The sequence below is a fragment of the Miniopterus natalensis genome, chromosome 10 (assembly GCF_054644295.1).
Source record: "Miniopterus natalensis isolate mMinNat1 chromosome 10, mMinNat1.hap1, whole genome shotgun sequence".
NCBI lineage: Eukaryota > Metazoa > Chordata > Mammalia > Chiroptera > Miniopteridae > Miniopterus > Miniopterus natalensis.
In genome coordinates this window covers 68,439,449-68,455,290 of record NC_142090.1, presented here as the reverse complement: position 1 = coordinate 68,455,290, position 15,842 = coordinate 68,439,449, and the positions used below count along the sequence as shown (strand labels likewise).

At 38.2% G+C, this 15,842-nt stretch overlaps 1 protein-coding gene across 2 annotated transcripts in view; it reads left to right on the top strand.

Moving 5' to 3' along the window:
* CRPPA (CDP-L-ribitol pyrophosphorylase A) overlaps positions 1-4,930 on the top strand; it is a 168,384-nt gene extending 163,454 nt beyond the window's left edge. For both annotated transcript variants that reach the window (XM_087821190.1, XM_087821189.1), the window contains one exon: positions 4,567-4,930. In XM_087821190.1, the coding sequence (XP_087677316.1) occupies positions 4,567-4,671 (105 nt within the window). In that variant the 3' untranslated portion in view covers positions 4,672-4,930. The remainder of the gene's footprint in view (positions 1-4,566) is intronic.
* Positions 4,931-15,842: the final 10,912 nt, after the last annotated feature.

The following is a 15,842-nucleotide window of genomic DNA, read 5'->3' as shown; positions in this document are numbered from 1 at the left end:
ATTATTGATATGATTCTTTCTTGGACCTTTTATTCAAGACTGCAATATTCAAACAAAAATGTGGGGAGTTTTTTGTACAGGTTTTGAAGATTTTTAAGGAGATAATGTTTCCCCAGAAATTTGGACCATGTTCTGTATTATTGATTTAATATGATAAATCAAATTTAGTTCCCTGAATTTAAACAGTCTTGAAACTAAATTTTAAAATAGCTTATTTTTCTTGTTAGAAAAAATAAATTTTGTTTATTATGGAAATTTTGAAAATATAGCAAAACACACAGAAAATAAAAATAGCCATAAAACTATCATACAAATATTACTCTTGTTAAAATTTTGTTATTTTCCCTCTTAGTATTTTAAGAAATATAACTACAGGATTTTTTTTCTTTCTGATTTGTTTCTATTATGTAATACAGTTGTAACTCAGGAAAAGAGTGAAAACTGCATTTTTCAGCTAGAAGTTAAGTTTTTGTTTCGTGAGAGGATAGAGTTTATAAATTTGATGATTTTTCTCAAAAATTTGACATTGTTATTAAGTGAACAATATAAGATAAAACAAGTAATTATAATCATGGCAATAATGCAGACTTTAACACATCTTACATCATTAAAGATATTCCTGTTTTCCTTTAAATTCAATAAATGTAGGATTTTTATGCATGGTGTGTAAACATTGGTGTGCAGTGTTTACAACTTATGCTTTTTATGGCTCATGAGTAGAAATCAAGGTAAATCTGAAGCCTGGAAATTGCTAGAGTTATAGATAGTAAACAAAGTACTGATAAATTTAATTTCAGTAATTTTTCTTTATTTTTTGTTGTGGGAATTTGGGTACTCCTTTTTCCTGCAATACCTTTGTAATGTCTGGCTTATCACACTGACATACCACAATGAAAATCAGTCATCATTTCTTGTTCCCAAAATATTTCTTGTTTATTCTGGGCTCTGCAACTATACACATACTTACCTTTTTAAAAAAAATTAATACACTGTTTTTTAGATTCACAGAAAAATTGAGAGGGTTATACAGAGTTCCCTTCTGGCCTATACCCATTTTCCCCTATTAACAACTAAAGTCCATAGTTTATTTAGATTTCCTTAGATTTCCCTAATTTTTTTTAATTTTTTTTTTTTTTAATTTAAGGATACCATATGACTTTTGTCTTCCTAGGCTCCTCTTGGCTGTGACAGTTTCTCAGATTTCCCTTGTTTTTGATGAACTTGACAGTTTTGAAGTACTGGGCAGATATATTGGAGGAGGCCCCTCTATTGGATCATCTGATGTTTTCCTCATGGTTTAGACTGAGGTTACGGTGCTGGGGAGGAAAACCACAAAGGTGAATGCCGTTTGCATCACATCAGATCAAGACTGCACATAATCAACATGATTTTTCAGTGTTCACGTTGACATTGACCTTGCTTACTTGATCTTAACATTAAACATTATTATTATTTGGAACACACAAAGGAATGTGCGTATGTATATTTTTACATACATATGTGTGAATGATAATAAAATGACCACCTCTAATGCCCCTTCATTCCCCATCCTCGCCAAGGATTAAACACAGTTTTGGATATCACTGGTGTCAAGAAATACTTTTTAAAGGCCTATTTGAATGTGCATTTTTTTCACCTGTGTTATCATTACTTTTACAACATATGGAATTGTGTGTTGAGTTTGAAATCTATAAATTGTTTGACTGCCTGATCTTTGTACACACTAGAATTTTGTGTGTCATCATTTTATTTAATAAGTTTTTAAATTTCCATATTTTTCAAGGATAGAGTGATCGGTAACGCTGAGGCAGGGAGGGAAAATAAATATTCAGTGGAATAACAGGTTCTTCTCATTAAATTCTAATCTTCTAAATTCATATTTCTATAAAATATGAAGAAGTAAATGAATCCTTAAAAGAACATTCTTACTTAAATTCTTAATTAGCTAAATATATATGAGTTATGGAGCTATCAAAATAAGCACAGAAAATTTATTTGAATATATAGAAATGTGAATTTTCTAGCCCTAGAATCTTAAATAGATTTCCCCCTGTTCATTTGAAACTGTGCTGCTTTCATTTTGACAAGTATAAGCTGGATTCAAAGAGCCTGTGCAGATAGCCTTTTTCTGTTTATTTTTGAAGGGGAAATTTTAATTATCATCATCTGTTGCATGTCTTAATTTAAGAAATGAGATTTGGGAGTAGACCTGTAATATAAACCCTGCAGCATTGTAATTAATTAATCATTAAGAGTGACAAATCTGTATCTGTAGTTGGTTTGCGTTTTGTTCGGTTTGAGCATTCTTCTTTGATTATCAGTGATGTGGCAACTAAGTGAATCACATTTTAAGCCCAAACACATTTGGCTTTAGAATTATTTGTTTTTATGTGATTTAGGTCTTGTGATATTTGGAAGCCAGTACAGCATTTGAAATCCAATATTGAAGTGTCATTAAAACCCACATGCAAGAAGCCGAGTAGCCACCATTCAGCCCCTTGTGTGTCTTCCCCAGCTTCACCCCTTAGAACTCGATCTGGGAAATTGATGAAAAGAGTAGCTGAACGGAGGTGGTCTCTCACCACCATCCTCATAGATGAGAGACCCAGGGCCTGGGCTAGTAGAGGCATGGTGGCAGTGGTAAAGCTTAGAGAAGACTCTTTGTACGACTGCCAAGGCTTCTGGCTAACATGCAAATAGGAGTAAACAAAGTAACCAAATAGTGGTCATTGTTAACAAATGAGTTAAACTGGAAGGGTGATGATATCTCTATCAGAGAGCCTCCTTTGCTTTGAATTTGTTATAATTTATGGAGTGTTACCATGTGTTAGGCATTGAGCTAAGTGTTTCATATTCAAAGATAAAATGAAAAATTCTTTACATCAAGAAACATCATGTGGTGAAATAAATGGTCAACTAAAAAGACTATTTAGAATTCAGCGTGCTGGAGGAATTCACAGCTGTGGAAACAGATTCGTCTCACCCCAGTTTGGCTAGAGGATAAGAGTTAGGGTAGATTTCAAGTCACTGATATCTGGGTGGAACCACAAAGAGTAACTAGGGTCAGCTAAGCTGGGAAGGGAGTGGGAATGCTTTTCTGGCAAAGGGATTAGCTGGTGCAAAGGGATGTAGCTTAGCGAGACAGCTTGCTTGGGCAATCTTCAACAGTTCTTTGTGACCTGGAAACTTGAGTAGTTTTAAATGAGAGGCTGGAAGAATAAAAGACTCTTGACATTACCAGGTAAATAGTTCAGACTTGATCCTGAAGTATGTAGTGATGGGATCAGAACTGTATTTTAAAATAAGTATTTTGACTGCTGTGTGGGAAACAGGGTAGAACAGTGTAAGACTGGAGAGACTGTTTATGAGATTGTTCCAGTAATTCAGGACAGAGGTATTGTGCTGGCAGTGACAGTTTGAGTGGAATATATGAATTCAAGAAACGTGAAGGAAGTAGAAGCTATAGGGGCTGTGACACTTTGTTATAAGGCATTAAGGAGGATGCCAAGTTTAGAGACTGGTTACCAGATCCCACTTTTGGAACATGGCACAGTTCTTAACACAGAGACCTTAAAGATGTTAGCTCTGTTCCACTTTCCCTTTCGCTTCATAGTATCATATCTTCTTCACTCAATGATAAGAATAAATATATTTTAATAGTCAATATGATTTCAAAGGCAATACAACACTTTAGCAACTTCTGGGATAACCCATTTCACAAATTTGCCTGATTCTTACTTCACAAACAAGCTGATTTCCTCCCCAGTTCCCTCCCCTGCCCCACACCAGCACTCACAGTTTACAACAGTCTGTTGCAGGGCACTCCGAAGCAAGATGAAAAAAAAGCTTGAATCATCAATGAAGTATTCACACTTCAGTGAAGAGCCAAAGTTGGTCAGATATTGGATTAAAAGGAAATAATTTTTTGTTTCATGGTGTCAGCCTTTGAAATTGCATCAGTGTTTTTCCTGCTGTCTTCGGCAGACAATTTTTGTCTGTAATGAGAGGTGCTTGCAAAAGCATTTCTCCTTTATCTGGGGGACCAAGTCCATGCTTGTGGCCATGGTCTGAGTTTCGTAGAATGCCAAGGCGAGGGAGCAGTAGACCTTGAACCATGGCTCCTTGAACTCATAGAAACAGAGTAGAATGGTCTTTGTCAGGCTGAGCGGTGGAGGAAGTGGGGAAATGTTGGCCAAAGGGTACAAACTTCCAGTTACAAGGTGAATAAGTTCTGGGAATTGTACAGCGTGGTGATTATAGTTCACAGTATTGTATTGTATACTTGAAAGTTGCTAAGAGAGTAGACCTTAAGTATTCTTATACACCCCACCCCCCACTATGAAGTGACAGATGTGATAACTGTTCTCATAATCATTTGATAATACACAAGCACATATATCATTGCATTGTACCCCTTAAACTTACACAATATTATGTGTCAATTATATCTCTATAAAGCTGGGGGGAAACATTTAAATAAGTAAAAAAATTTTAAAGTAACTCTTTACTAAATTTAGTGTATGACATCTTATCTTTCTAAAATATTGTTTTCCCCTATCTTTTCAGGACGGGCGGAAGCTCCAGGACAGTTTAAGGCAAGGTGCCACAATCATCACCACCTTCATCAAAGAGAGAAATTCTGCATTCGCCGGTCAGCTGCTGGTGGCATGAAGAACACAGAGGAAATTACCTACTGAGTTTACAGAAACGTTTATCTAAGTCTCTTTTGCACTGCCCTCCCGACTGTGTGTGGTAGTGCGTTTAAATTGTCTTTTACATCTCCTAATTTGTAGGATATGATGCTTGGGTTATAAAAGTGAATCGATGTTTATATCTGTGAAATAAAAATTCACTTCTGTACATGCCAAATATACATTGCCTGAACCAGAAAAGAATAGGTAAGTGGGAACGAATAGCCTTCACATAATCTTTTCACGTAGGAACAGTGATGGGTGAGTTAGTCCTCCAAGGAATGAGAATGTAGAAATCTTGAACTATTGTCTCTGTGTTAATTAGTCAGTCACACTGTATTGAAACTAATCTATAAAGTTCAGAATTATTCTTAATTCTAAAATTGTCCTCTCTTGCCCTGGCTAGTGTGGCTCAGTTGGGAGATGTTGGCCAACTGAGCGTCATCCTATGCACCAAAAGTCACCAGTCAGGGCACATACCCAGTTGGGGATCTTGCAGGAGGCAACAGATCCATGTTTCTCTCTCTCTCTCCCCAATTCCTTCCTCTCTCTCTCAAACAAAAAATCTGTATAAACATACATATTTTTAAAAGATAAAATTGTCTTCTCACCATGAGACCTGACATGTGTTCTAATTTTTCATGCCTTAAAAAAATAAAACAAGAGACTGTGGGGAATTTTGGTTTAAATATCTTCACCACTGACTCTCACATTACTCAAGGTCCCTAAACAAGATGTAATATACTCCTTGGTTTATGAGATATACTTTTTACTCATTTTAAAAGGTCTCTGATTTTTCTGAATATATTAAAGAAGACTGGAAAGCTTCATAAAAGTGAAGTTATTTTGGTCAATTCCAAGTTAGACTTATAAAAGGCAGGGACTCATTGCACGTCCAAGAATTTAATTATTCTTTTGATACAGATATCATTTTTTAAATCAAGTTTTTATTCTTTCAAATTTCCACTGGTATATACATTTTAAATATTGATGGTTTCCCCTATATTAATTGCATTGTATAATTATATACATGCAATCATTAGAGATGCCTTTTATTCCATATTTACATTGACTTTCTAAAAACACATTAGATCAGATTATTCCAGGGCTTAGGCTCTACATGGAAAATATAAAAGTTGCATGAGATGTTTCCTTTAACATATCTACCTTGTGGAATTTCTTCTTTACATGTTGGATGAGTTTTTCTATATTTCACAGGTATCTCTATGAGTAGGAGAGTTTATATTTTACATTTAAGTGATAGTGAGTAGAAAACAATGGACTTGAAGTAAATATTACAGTTTGTTCCCCTACATGAAATGCATTTTTTCAGCATAATTTGGATCTAAGTTCCTGGGCTTGCCACTTTCTCTCTAGGGATGTTAAGAAATAGAAAATAAATCATATAATTCAAATCTTAAGGGTGAGCATCTGTGGGAAACGTGAATTTTGGTTAGAATGACTGTGTTGTTAAGGCAGTGGTTTCGGCTGTGTTGTGAAAAGTTTGTGCTTTCTGCCTGTTGCAGTTTTCAGGTGAAAATGTTTTTAAGAATTTGAAATTGCTTATAAGGGCAAATTAGGAAATGTTATCAAGGTTTTAAAGAGAGGGTGAGTATCTTTAAATTCAAGGCAGGAAACTGGGCATGTCTGTGGTATAACAAAATCACTGTATCGATCGAGTGCTGGCTGAGTCCCTTAGATTCGGCCTAATAGTGGAACGTCATACCAGACAAGAATTTATCTGGGAGCAATCAGTGTGACTTTACCTAGGCTATTGGAAACATTCAGTGTGATGAGGTTTAGTTAATAAAATATAAAATTGTGTCTAAACTAATCACTACCATCATCATCACCATCATCATAAAATTTAATGTTTTTTTTCTTTATAGTTTATAATTGATTCATAGTATTGAAAATCATTTAAAGACATCACCCCACTTCTTTTACCATTTAGATGGGAAGTGATGCTCAGGGGTCTCAGCTACCTTGCCCAGAGCCATGTGGCTTCCTAGTAACAAAAGGCAGGGCTTAACCTCAGGACCACTGGAGATGTTTTAAGCGCATCTCCCTGGATAACCGTGACTGCTGGCAAAGGACATCTAGCAGAGAGGCCGTGGGAAACAAGCCAGAGACTCCGAATGAGCACTGGAGAAATAAACAAGGAGGGCCAGATCCACCCAAGTACCAGAGGAAAGTCCTGAAGCTTTCAGGTTTCCAGCCACCTTTCTGACATACCAAAATTGTAGCTAAGGGCAAAGGGAGTGGACAGAATTATTGACCAGGAGAAAAAGGTAAATGAGTTGTTTTTATTGTTTAGGAGATCCACAGGCCACTTTACAGTTACATTTTCATCTCAGCTTCTGTAAGCGCAATTACTTTCATAAGAACTATTTTGACTTTATTTTTCAAAATCCCTTAAAAATAATAGTAATTATGCCTCAAGGTTGCTGAAATTACTTTCTACCTGTCGAGAATTTTGTAAAAAGACTCTGATTTTTTTTCTTCTAAATGTATGCTAGTTAATTAAATGCAACTTAAAGATAGCCTTTTTAGGAATTTAACAGTGTGATCATGGTTTGATTAATGACATATTGGTAGGCGGTAGTAGTTTTCTTCATTAAAGTGCTCAATTTGAGGGAGAACTTGTTGTGTATATACTTATTTACAGAAAAAATTCAGATCCGTGTATTCTACCCAGAGCCATTCTTTCTGTGGTCAGCTTAAGCATTTTTGCACTAGTTTGACAGGAAAAGTTCCTTTTCCTATGCTAGTTTATTATAATTATAATCAAAGTTCATATATATTAACACAATGATTATGTTATAAAAATCAAGTTGCAGTAGAATATTTTTTTATATGGAATCTGAAAATTTTACTTCCTTTTCATGTTTAAACTAGTCATTTCAAGGAAGCATAAATCGTAATATTTAAATTAAAATGTAAAGAAAGTCATTTAGAAGAAGAAAAATTGAAGTTATTTTAAAGATTAATTCAAAAATAAACAGAATAAATAAATAAAAACTGCATGTCATTTTAGTACTTATTAGTATGATTTGAAATAAGTGGACTAGAAGAGACTGTGTTGGTGGTTTTGACATTGTAACATTTATATATGTTCTTATTCATTTTTAGTGTCAAAATTGTGAAAAACGTACTGATATTTTTTAAATGAAAAGTAACAAACTACTATTAAAGATTCTCAATGTATTCTCTTTACAAAACAAAATAGGTGATTAACAAATAACTAAACAGACCACTGATATTTTAAAATCAAGCGGCAGTTGTCATTGATATTTATTGTATATATGCATATTTTTCAAACTAACTCAGTCACCATTAAATAAGTAAATATAACATTTGTTCTGAAAATATAACAGTGTGATGTTTTATATGGTAGAAAGATAGAATTTGATATTCCGATCTGTTATTCTATAAAATATATTAAATATTTGCAAAACCAGGAGTCGCGATTAGATGTTTTCCTTCTTTCCCTCATATTTAGCAGGTTTCCTAGCAATTATAGTGGCTGCTAAGGATATAAAAGCTATACTCTGACACATCAGAAAGCAATGCTGGATCCCTTTCCAGTGCCCGCATGAGCCTGGTGGGCTGAACTGTTGCTCAGAAATATTCTTCCTGCCACTTAGCTTCCATGGGGGGAGTACATTTCTACCTCTGGACTTGGGGATGCATCTTGTGTCCTGCTTTGACCAATAGAGCGAGTCAGAATGGCAGAGCACCACTGCGACGACACCTAAGAGACCTTTCATGCTGCCGCTTGCTCTTTCCACTTCTGCCCCCACCAGCAGATGAGCGTGCCCACCTGGCCCGCTGCCTCCAGAGGGGACAGGAGCCCAGGTCAGCTGATCTCTCATTGCCAAATGGATGAACGAGCAGCTGAGATCAGCAGGGCCACGGGCCCAGTTCAGTTGACCTCCCACAGGCAGGTGAGTTAAATAGATGCTCAGTGTTTTCTACAAATAACGAGTTTTGAATCTCTTTACTGCATACCAGTTGGTAGCCAGGAAAGATCTATGGCAGTGTTTGGTATATTTGCCCTCACAAGCCTTGGATGTGTTTGGAGACACACATTTTGCTAAAGCAAAATGCTTCTGAGGAGAAATGTTGGCCAGGGCAATGATCCTAAAGTACTAGAAGGGTCTGAGGATTTCCTCCTTCCCTATTTTATATAGTTACTAAAAGACAAAAATAGACCTGAATGTTTTAGAAACGTTTTCAAAAGAGGTTAAACTTTCTTGGGCCTGAAATGATACGGAGTTAAAAGATGGGCATTTAAAATAATAGATAGTAAAAACAACTAATGTTTAGGGAATGATTGCTATGTTCCCGGAAGCTGTTCTTATCGATTTACATGTACGTAACTTTTCTTCATGGTAACTTTATGCGCTAGGTAGTTTACCAACTTCCATTTAAAGATGAGGGAACCAGGCACATCCATGTCGAATAACGTATGGAGGGTCACTGAAACAGCAAGTGGGAGAAATGAGATTTGAATTTGGTACCTAGCTTCAGTTTATAGTCCTAATTTCAATGCCATTCAGTGTTACAAAGCATACTATTTTAAGATTCCTTTAAGAATGGCCCTCAAAGATGGGAATCTCAAGTGCCTTTTTTAAAATTTAATAGCAAGAGAAAGGAAATGGTTTCTATACACTCAGTGTCTCTTCTCTTCCTTTCCTTTGCCCATCACCAGCCCCAACACACAAACATTTTGGAACATCCTTGGGTTGGCATGTGCCAGGAAAATCTACAAAGACTGATACCCACATACAAGTACTATCAGTACTATCTCTGTGAGCTCTGCAGTTGTGGGGATTTCCTCAGGCAATGAATGATCAGACGCTTGGATAATGAAAGTAAGATGAGAAAGTAGGTGAATCAGAGTTGCATAGAGTCACTGGTGCCTCAGAAACACAGAAAGACGTGAATAGAGAAGCTAAACTCCATCACCATCGTTACAAGGGAAAGGAAGGTCTAGAGAATGTCCAGGCCTGAGGAAGTATGAAGTCTTCCCTCGCCTTGAGACTTCCCTACGCACACATGTTCACAATGTTTACTCAGTGGGAAAACTTTGGGGTGAATGGTGCTCAGTATGAGTTTGACCTGAATGGAGCCAGATTGTTTTTCTGTTCCCATCTGAAATATTGGAATCTTTGATTTTTAAAAATGTCTTCACAGCTGAAATGCATTATGCAAATGTATTCTCGATATAGTGAGGATGCTACCAAATAATCTGAACAGTTGTTAAAACATCTGGGTCTGTTTAGCAGCATGGATAAAGCCTGGCTTGTCAAATGCAATTTTTTTTCCCATCCAGTTTAACCTTAATTAATCCTTGCATGGTCTCTGTGAGGTGGGTCTGTATCAACCTGGTGATATGATGATTGAAAAGCAGCAGATGCAGAGGAAGGGCTCGTGATCACCCAGTACGCCGGAGGCTAAACTCAGTTTGAAGTCCAGAGTTTCTAACTCTGGACAGTTTTTCAGAGAATTATATTACAATGAAGAGGGACTGTTCCTTCCTTAAGGTTTGAAAACAATCTGATTTAAATCTACATCCAGAATTTTACCTGGAAGCTTTCCCTCATTTTCCATTTTGCAAAATTGCAGTTAAGCCCAGAGGCAAAAGCTTCCACAAGGCGATCCTAGTGCTCTTTCTGACCCTAGTGGAGACATGATTTGAGATTCCACATGGAGGCCAATTTTGGAAGAATTTCCCCTGGTCTGTAGACTGTAATAATTGGGTTATTTGGATAAGGTTTGGCAAAGCCTCCACTAGATGAACTGAATGAGGCGTCTGGAACTTTGCCATTGTGGAGCCACCCATTTTGTTCTTTGTTCCACCTCATTACAAAACGGACTATTGAAATCCATTGGGTTGTTGGTATGTCAGGTTTTTCTTTGTTTCTTTTCTTCTTTCCTATTCTTTACATCTGAGCCCTTAATTTGGTTGAAAACAAGCTCTTCGGTCTAAGTGGATAACAAAACATCCCTTTGAGGAGGGGGAAACAGATGATAAAATCTGTTATGTTACTATTTTTTTTTTCAGTAGTTTGGAGGAATGTCTTTCCCATCCTGTGTGTGTTTTTAAGACCCTGTTAAGTTCATAGTTCCTTTTTCTTTCCTTGTTTGAATAGAAAATAATTCTCTTTAATCTCCCCCTGAGTTTTAAAAATGCATTATTGAACTGCCCAGTTCAGGAATTCAGTTGCCTGTTTCGCTGAATGGAGATATGTATGACCTGATGGTAAAAGAATGCTATTCAAAGACGTTTCCGCCTGTTTGTTTCTTGGATCAGTTACTGTTCACATAAACCTGGAAAGAAGCCAAAATATGTAAACAAATTAAGAGTTTTGAGGATCCCGGTGGGAATGTCCATAAGTTCCACCATAAATCAGGAATTTACGATAAGTGCAAGATGCTATAATAAGATACCAGGGAGAAGCAACTAGAGACCAAATATTCTTGGCTCTGGTTTGGTAATCTTAATGGATATTAAAAGATTTGGATTAATTCTTATGAGGTTATGCATAGCACTACTTTTTACCAAACCTCTATATGTTGCCTAAGTGCAATTTTATTTTTATTTTACTAACTTAATTTTTTTTGCTTAATATCAAACAGTCCTTCAATTCTAAAGCCACTATTTCGTATTGTTTTAGTACACTAAATATATATGTAAATTATTTATTCTTATAATTAATAACAAATTAATGACTCTTTGTAATTTTACATAAATCTGTGATACACTGAGGATTTTTTCTCCTTTCTGATACATATTCTTCTCTTCTTGCAACTGTCTGTCTAGCATATGAATTGAAAATTAAGATCTTTTTATTGCCTTGACCCAGAGTTAAATCTTAAATGTAACACTTCCTCTTGAGAAAGACAACCCAGAAGTTTAATTTCGCCATTATGATATCTTTGTTAGTTTCCTCTTGATTTTGTGTATGTGTGTAGAAAGAAAGGAATGTAGAGAAAGAGAAAAAATATATATATTTCATGTCAATATTTTCTTGGAAGGGTTGTTCTAAAACAATTGTACTGTAAGCTTGTGCTCTGTATGCAATTACAAGAGCTTATAGAGATTCGGCATCACTGATTTAACAAAGTATATTTTTAAATAAATTAGGAAAATAGAGAAAATATATTGTACATATTTATACATAATAAATACATATTTATACATAATAATTATACATGATTAACAATACTCGTGGGCAATTCAAATTAAGTGATTGAATAACATTGGTGATCTCACTAATCTGGTGATGCTAAAATGATTTTAAAGTCTTGTATTTTTTAAGCCAAGTTATTAAAACATGAACACACCTGGTTTCTGCCAGAAACTCACCTGACTCACAGCATCCTCGCCAGCAGTTTCATGCATGCTTTAGAATGAGCACCTCTGTTTCCTTTGCCCTTTGTTTTCCATCATCGAATGCTGTCTCTTGTTGCTGAAGACCCTCATGAGAAAGCCACTCTACTGGGCACTGCCATTTCCAGTCTTAACTGCCCCCTGTGTCCCACCGCAGCCCCAGAGGAGGGACTGTTCTTGCATCCAGAGTATCTGCCTTGCATGCTCTTCCAGCTCACTCAGAAAGATCGATCTCAGATGCGCACAGTTCAGGGCGGTAGAGCCTTTACTCATCTATCTGTTGCTACAGGGATATGTGCTGCCACCAGAGAGAAGCAAAGGTAGGTTTGCTACTCACGTTAGGCCTATTTCCACTTGGTTTACTATCAGAAACACCAGATTCCTGGATGTTTGGGCCTAACTATGCCTGGACCAGAGAGCAAGCAATGCCTGCTCTCTGCTATATCCCCACCCAAAGGACTTGTCATTTCTTATGTTAAGATTAGACAGCCAGTGGGGATAAGTGGCGATGGAAGGAGACTTGACTCAAGGTGGTGACCAACAATACAATATACAGATGATGTATTATAGAATTGTACACTTGAAACCTATATAATTTTATTAAGCAATGTCACCCCAATAAATTCAATAAATAATAAAATAAGTAAATAAAATGGATAGTGATACTGTCATCTGTTCTCTCCAAGAGAAATGGTTGTGTGTTAAATACAGAATAGTGTGAATATTGATACATTTCCCAAGATCTGGATTTTAAAAAATCTTAGCCATGATCAACTTGTAACACTCAAAAAAATGTTTTTTTCCCAAAAATATCTCACATCTAACTGGGAGAAATACTTTATGAAACTTGAATAAACTAAAGAAGACAATTTTACAAAGTAATACAAGTATGGGCAAAGTAGGTAAAAGAAAGACTCTGCTTTTTTTCTTTATAAAATCCCTGTGATCTTTATTATGGTAAAAGAGTGTCTTGGAAACAAACTAGTTATTTAATAATAATTACCATTAAGTTGTGCTTTACTCTTTGCCAAACAGTGTTCACATATCTGATGTAACGTTCTTGAGAACTCAGTTATCCATACTTTACAGAAGAGCCTGAGGCTCGCAGAGGCCACATGAGGATCCTAAGATGACACAGCTTGTAAATGGCACTTGCCTATCCTCAAATCCTGTATTTTTTTAATTCCACCTACATTGCTTGTCATCAACAGGATCTAAAAGTTATCCTAAATAATAAAAAATCACCATTAATAAAGCTGGTAATAAAAATGCTTTGAGTCTACTTTTTCAATTATGTTCCAGTTTTTGTTTTGATTTTCATTCTTCTTGGGCTTCAGACAAGAACTACACAGCCAACCGAGTCCTGGTTCCTTATTGTTTTTTTGTTTTTGTTTTTTTACTTTTTAAATTTATCTTTATTGTTGAGAGTATTACAGGTATACCATTTTCTCCCGCAACTGACACCCTCCACTTTGCTCCCACTCCCTCCCCAGGCCTTCACCCTGTTATTGACTGTGTCCATGGGTTATGCATATATGCATATAACTTCTTTGGTTAATCTCTTCCCACCCTCCACCCCCCTTCCCTCTTTCCTCTGAAATATGATCGTCTGTTGCATGTGTCAATGTCTCTGGATGTATTTAGTTCATCAGATTCTTTTGTTCATTAGCTTCTTCTTAAAGAAGACCCTTCAACATTTCCTGTAGTGCTGGTCTGGTGGTGATGAACTCCTTTAGTTTTTTCTTATCTGTGAAGCTCTTTATCTGACCTTCAATTCTAAATGATAGCTTTGCTAGGTAGAGCAATCTTGGTTGTAGTTCCATGTTTTTCATCACTTTGAATATTTCTTGCCACTCCCTTCTGGCCTGCAAGGTTTCTGTTGAGAAATCAGCTGACAGTTGTATGGGTGCTCCCTTGTAGGTAATTAACTGCTTTTCTCTTGCTGCTCTTAAGATTCTCTTTGTCTTTTAATTAGAGAGAATTAAATTTTAATTACGATGTGTCTTGCTGTGGGCCTCTTTGGGTTCCTCTTCTTTGGGACCCTCTGTGCTTCCTGGACTTGAAAGTCGATTTCTTTCCCCAGGTAGGGGAAGTTTTCTGTAATTATTTTTTCAAATAGGTTTTCAATTCCTTGGTCTCTTTCTGCCTCTTCTGGCACCCCAATAATACAAATGTTGGGCCTCTTGAAGTTGTCCCAGAGGCTCCTTATACTATCTTCATAGTTCTGTATTCTTTTTTCTTTTTGCTCTTCTGGTTGGGTGTTTTTCGTTTTCTAATGTTCCAAATTGCTGATTTGATTCTCAGTGTCCTCTACTCTACTGTTGATTCCCTGTAAATTATTCTTCATTTCAGTTCCTGTAGCCTTCATTTCAAATTGGTACTTTATTATGTTATCGATTTTCTCAGTAATTTCCCTAACCATCTGCTTAAACATCCTTATAACCAAAATTCTGAACTCTCTGTTAGCTTGCTTGGATCTATTTCATTTACTTCCTGTTCTAGAGAGTTCTTCTGTTCTTTCCTTTGTGACATGTTTCTTTGCCTCCACATTTTGGCTGCTTCCAAGTGTTTGTTTCTATGTATTAGGTAGAGCTGCTGTGTCTCCTGGAATTGGTAGAGTGGCTTTGTGTAGTAGGTGTCCTGTAGGGTCCAGTGGCACAGCCTCCCCAGTCACCTGAGCTGGGCCTTCTAGGTTCTCCCCTGTGTGGGCTGTGTGCACTGTCCTGTTGTAGTTGAGCCTTGGTTGCTGTTGGCGTCACTGGGAGGAACTGACCCCCAGGCCAATCAGCTGTGAGGACCAGCTGCAACTACAGCCAGAGAGCTGCTGTTCTGGAGACACCCCTATGGAGCAGGATTTACTTCAGTGGGGCTTTGGTGTTCACCAAGTGTGCCCCTTGAGTGTGTCACTCGTGGCTGTGGTAGGGTTGTAATCCAGCCTGGTCGAGTCTGACCACCAGGTGCACTGTCTCTGGGGCCTCCCGGGAGGTGCAAAGTCAGCCTCTGCCAGTGCCTTGCCCAGGGCCACCCAGCATGAGCTACTCAGCAAACCGTAGTTGGCTGCTCCTTGTGCTGGGCTTGGAGGTGCCCAGGAGAGGCCCAGCTATGAGCCAGTGCAGCTGCCGCTAGAGCCAGGCCTGGGGCCGCTTATCAAGCCCTATGGGGCCCCCTGCTGCTTGTTTGAGAGATTTTAGGAAAGTCCTAAGCATGAGGCTCGAGAGGCCACTTGCACAGAAAAGCCCCTGGAAATGGCCTGGATGCGCTGCAGGTGGGGGGGGCGGGGCCCCGGGAATCACGGGGCGGGGCCAAAGGTGCGAGTCAGGTGCTGGCGACTCAAACATGGCGTCTGCCTTCGGGCTGTGTGTGGGGAGGACTCGCCAAAGGAGCCACGGCCTCCGCCAGCCCTTCTGCCTGGGAGGAAGCCGCCCTCTGCCTCTCGCCCGGATCCCAGGCAGGTTAGTTCCCCCCCGAGTGTCCCAGGTCCTTTCAGGCTGCTGCCCGGCGCTGGGCTCAGAGGGAGCGTCCGAGTGAGTCCGCGCCGGGCCCTTTAGGAGGAGCTGCTGGGGCTCCTGCAGCCTCCGCGACCCTCAGCCACAGTCCCCGCTGGTTTCACAGCCCGGAGTTGTGGGGACGTCCCTTCCCGGCCTGGAGCCCTGGGCTGGGGGCCTGCTGGGGGGCTGGGACCCTCCCTCCTCTGGGAAAACTCCGCTGCCGAGATTCCCTCCCGGGTTTACCCCGTGGCACCGGGTGTGGGC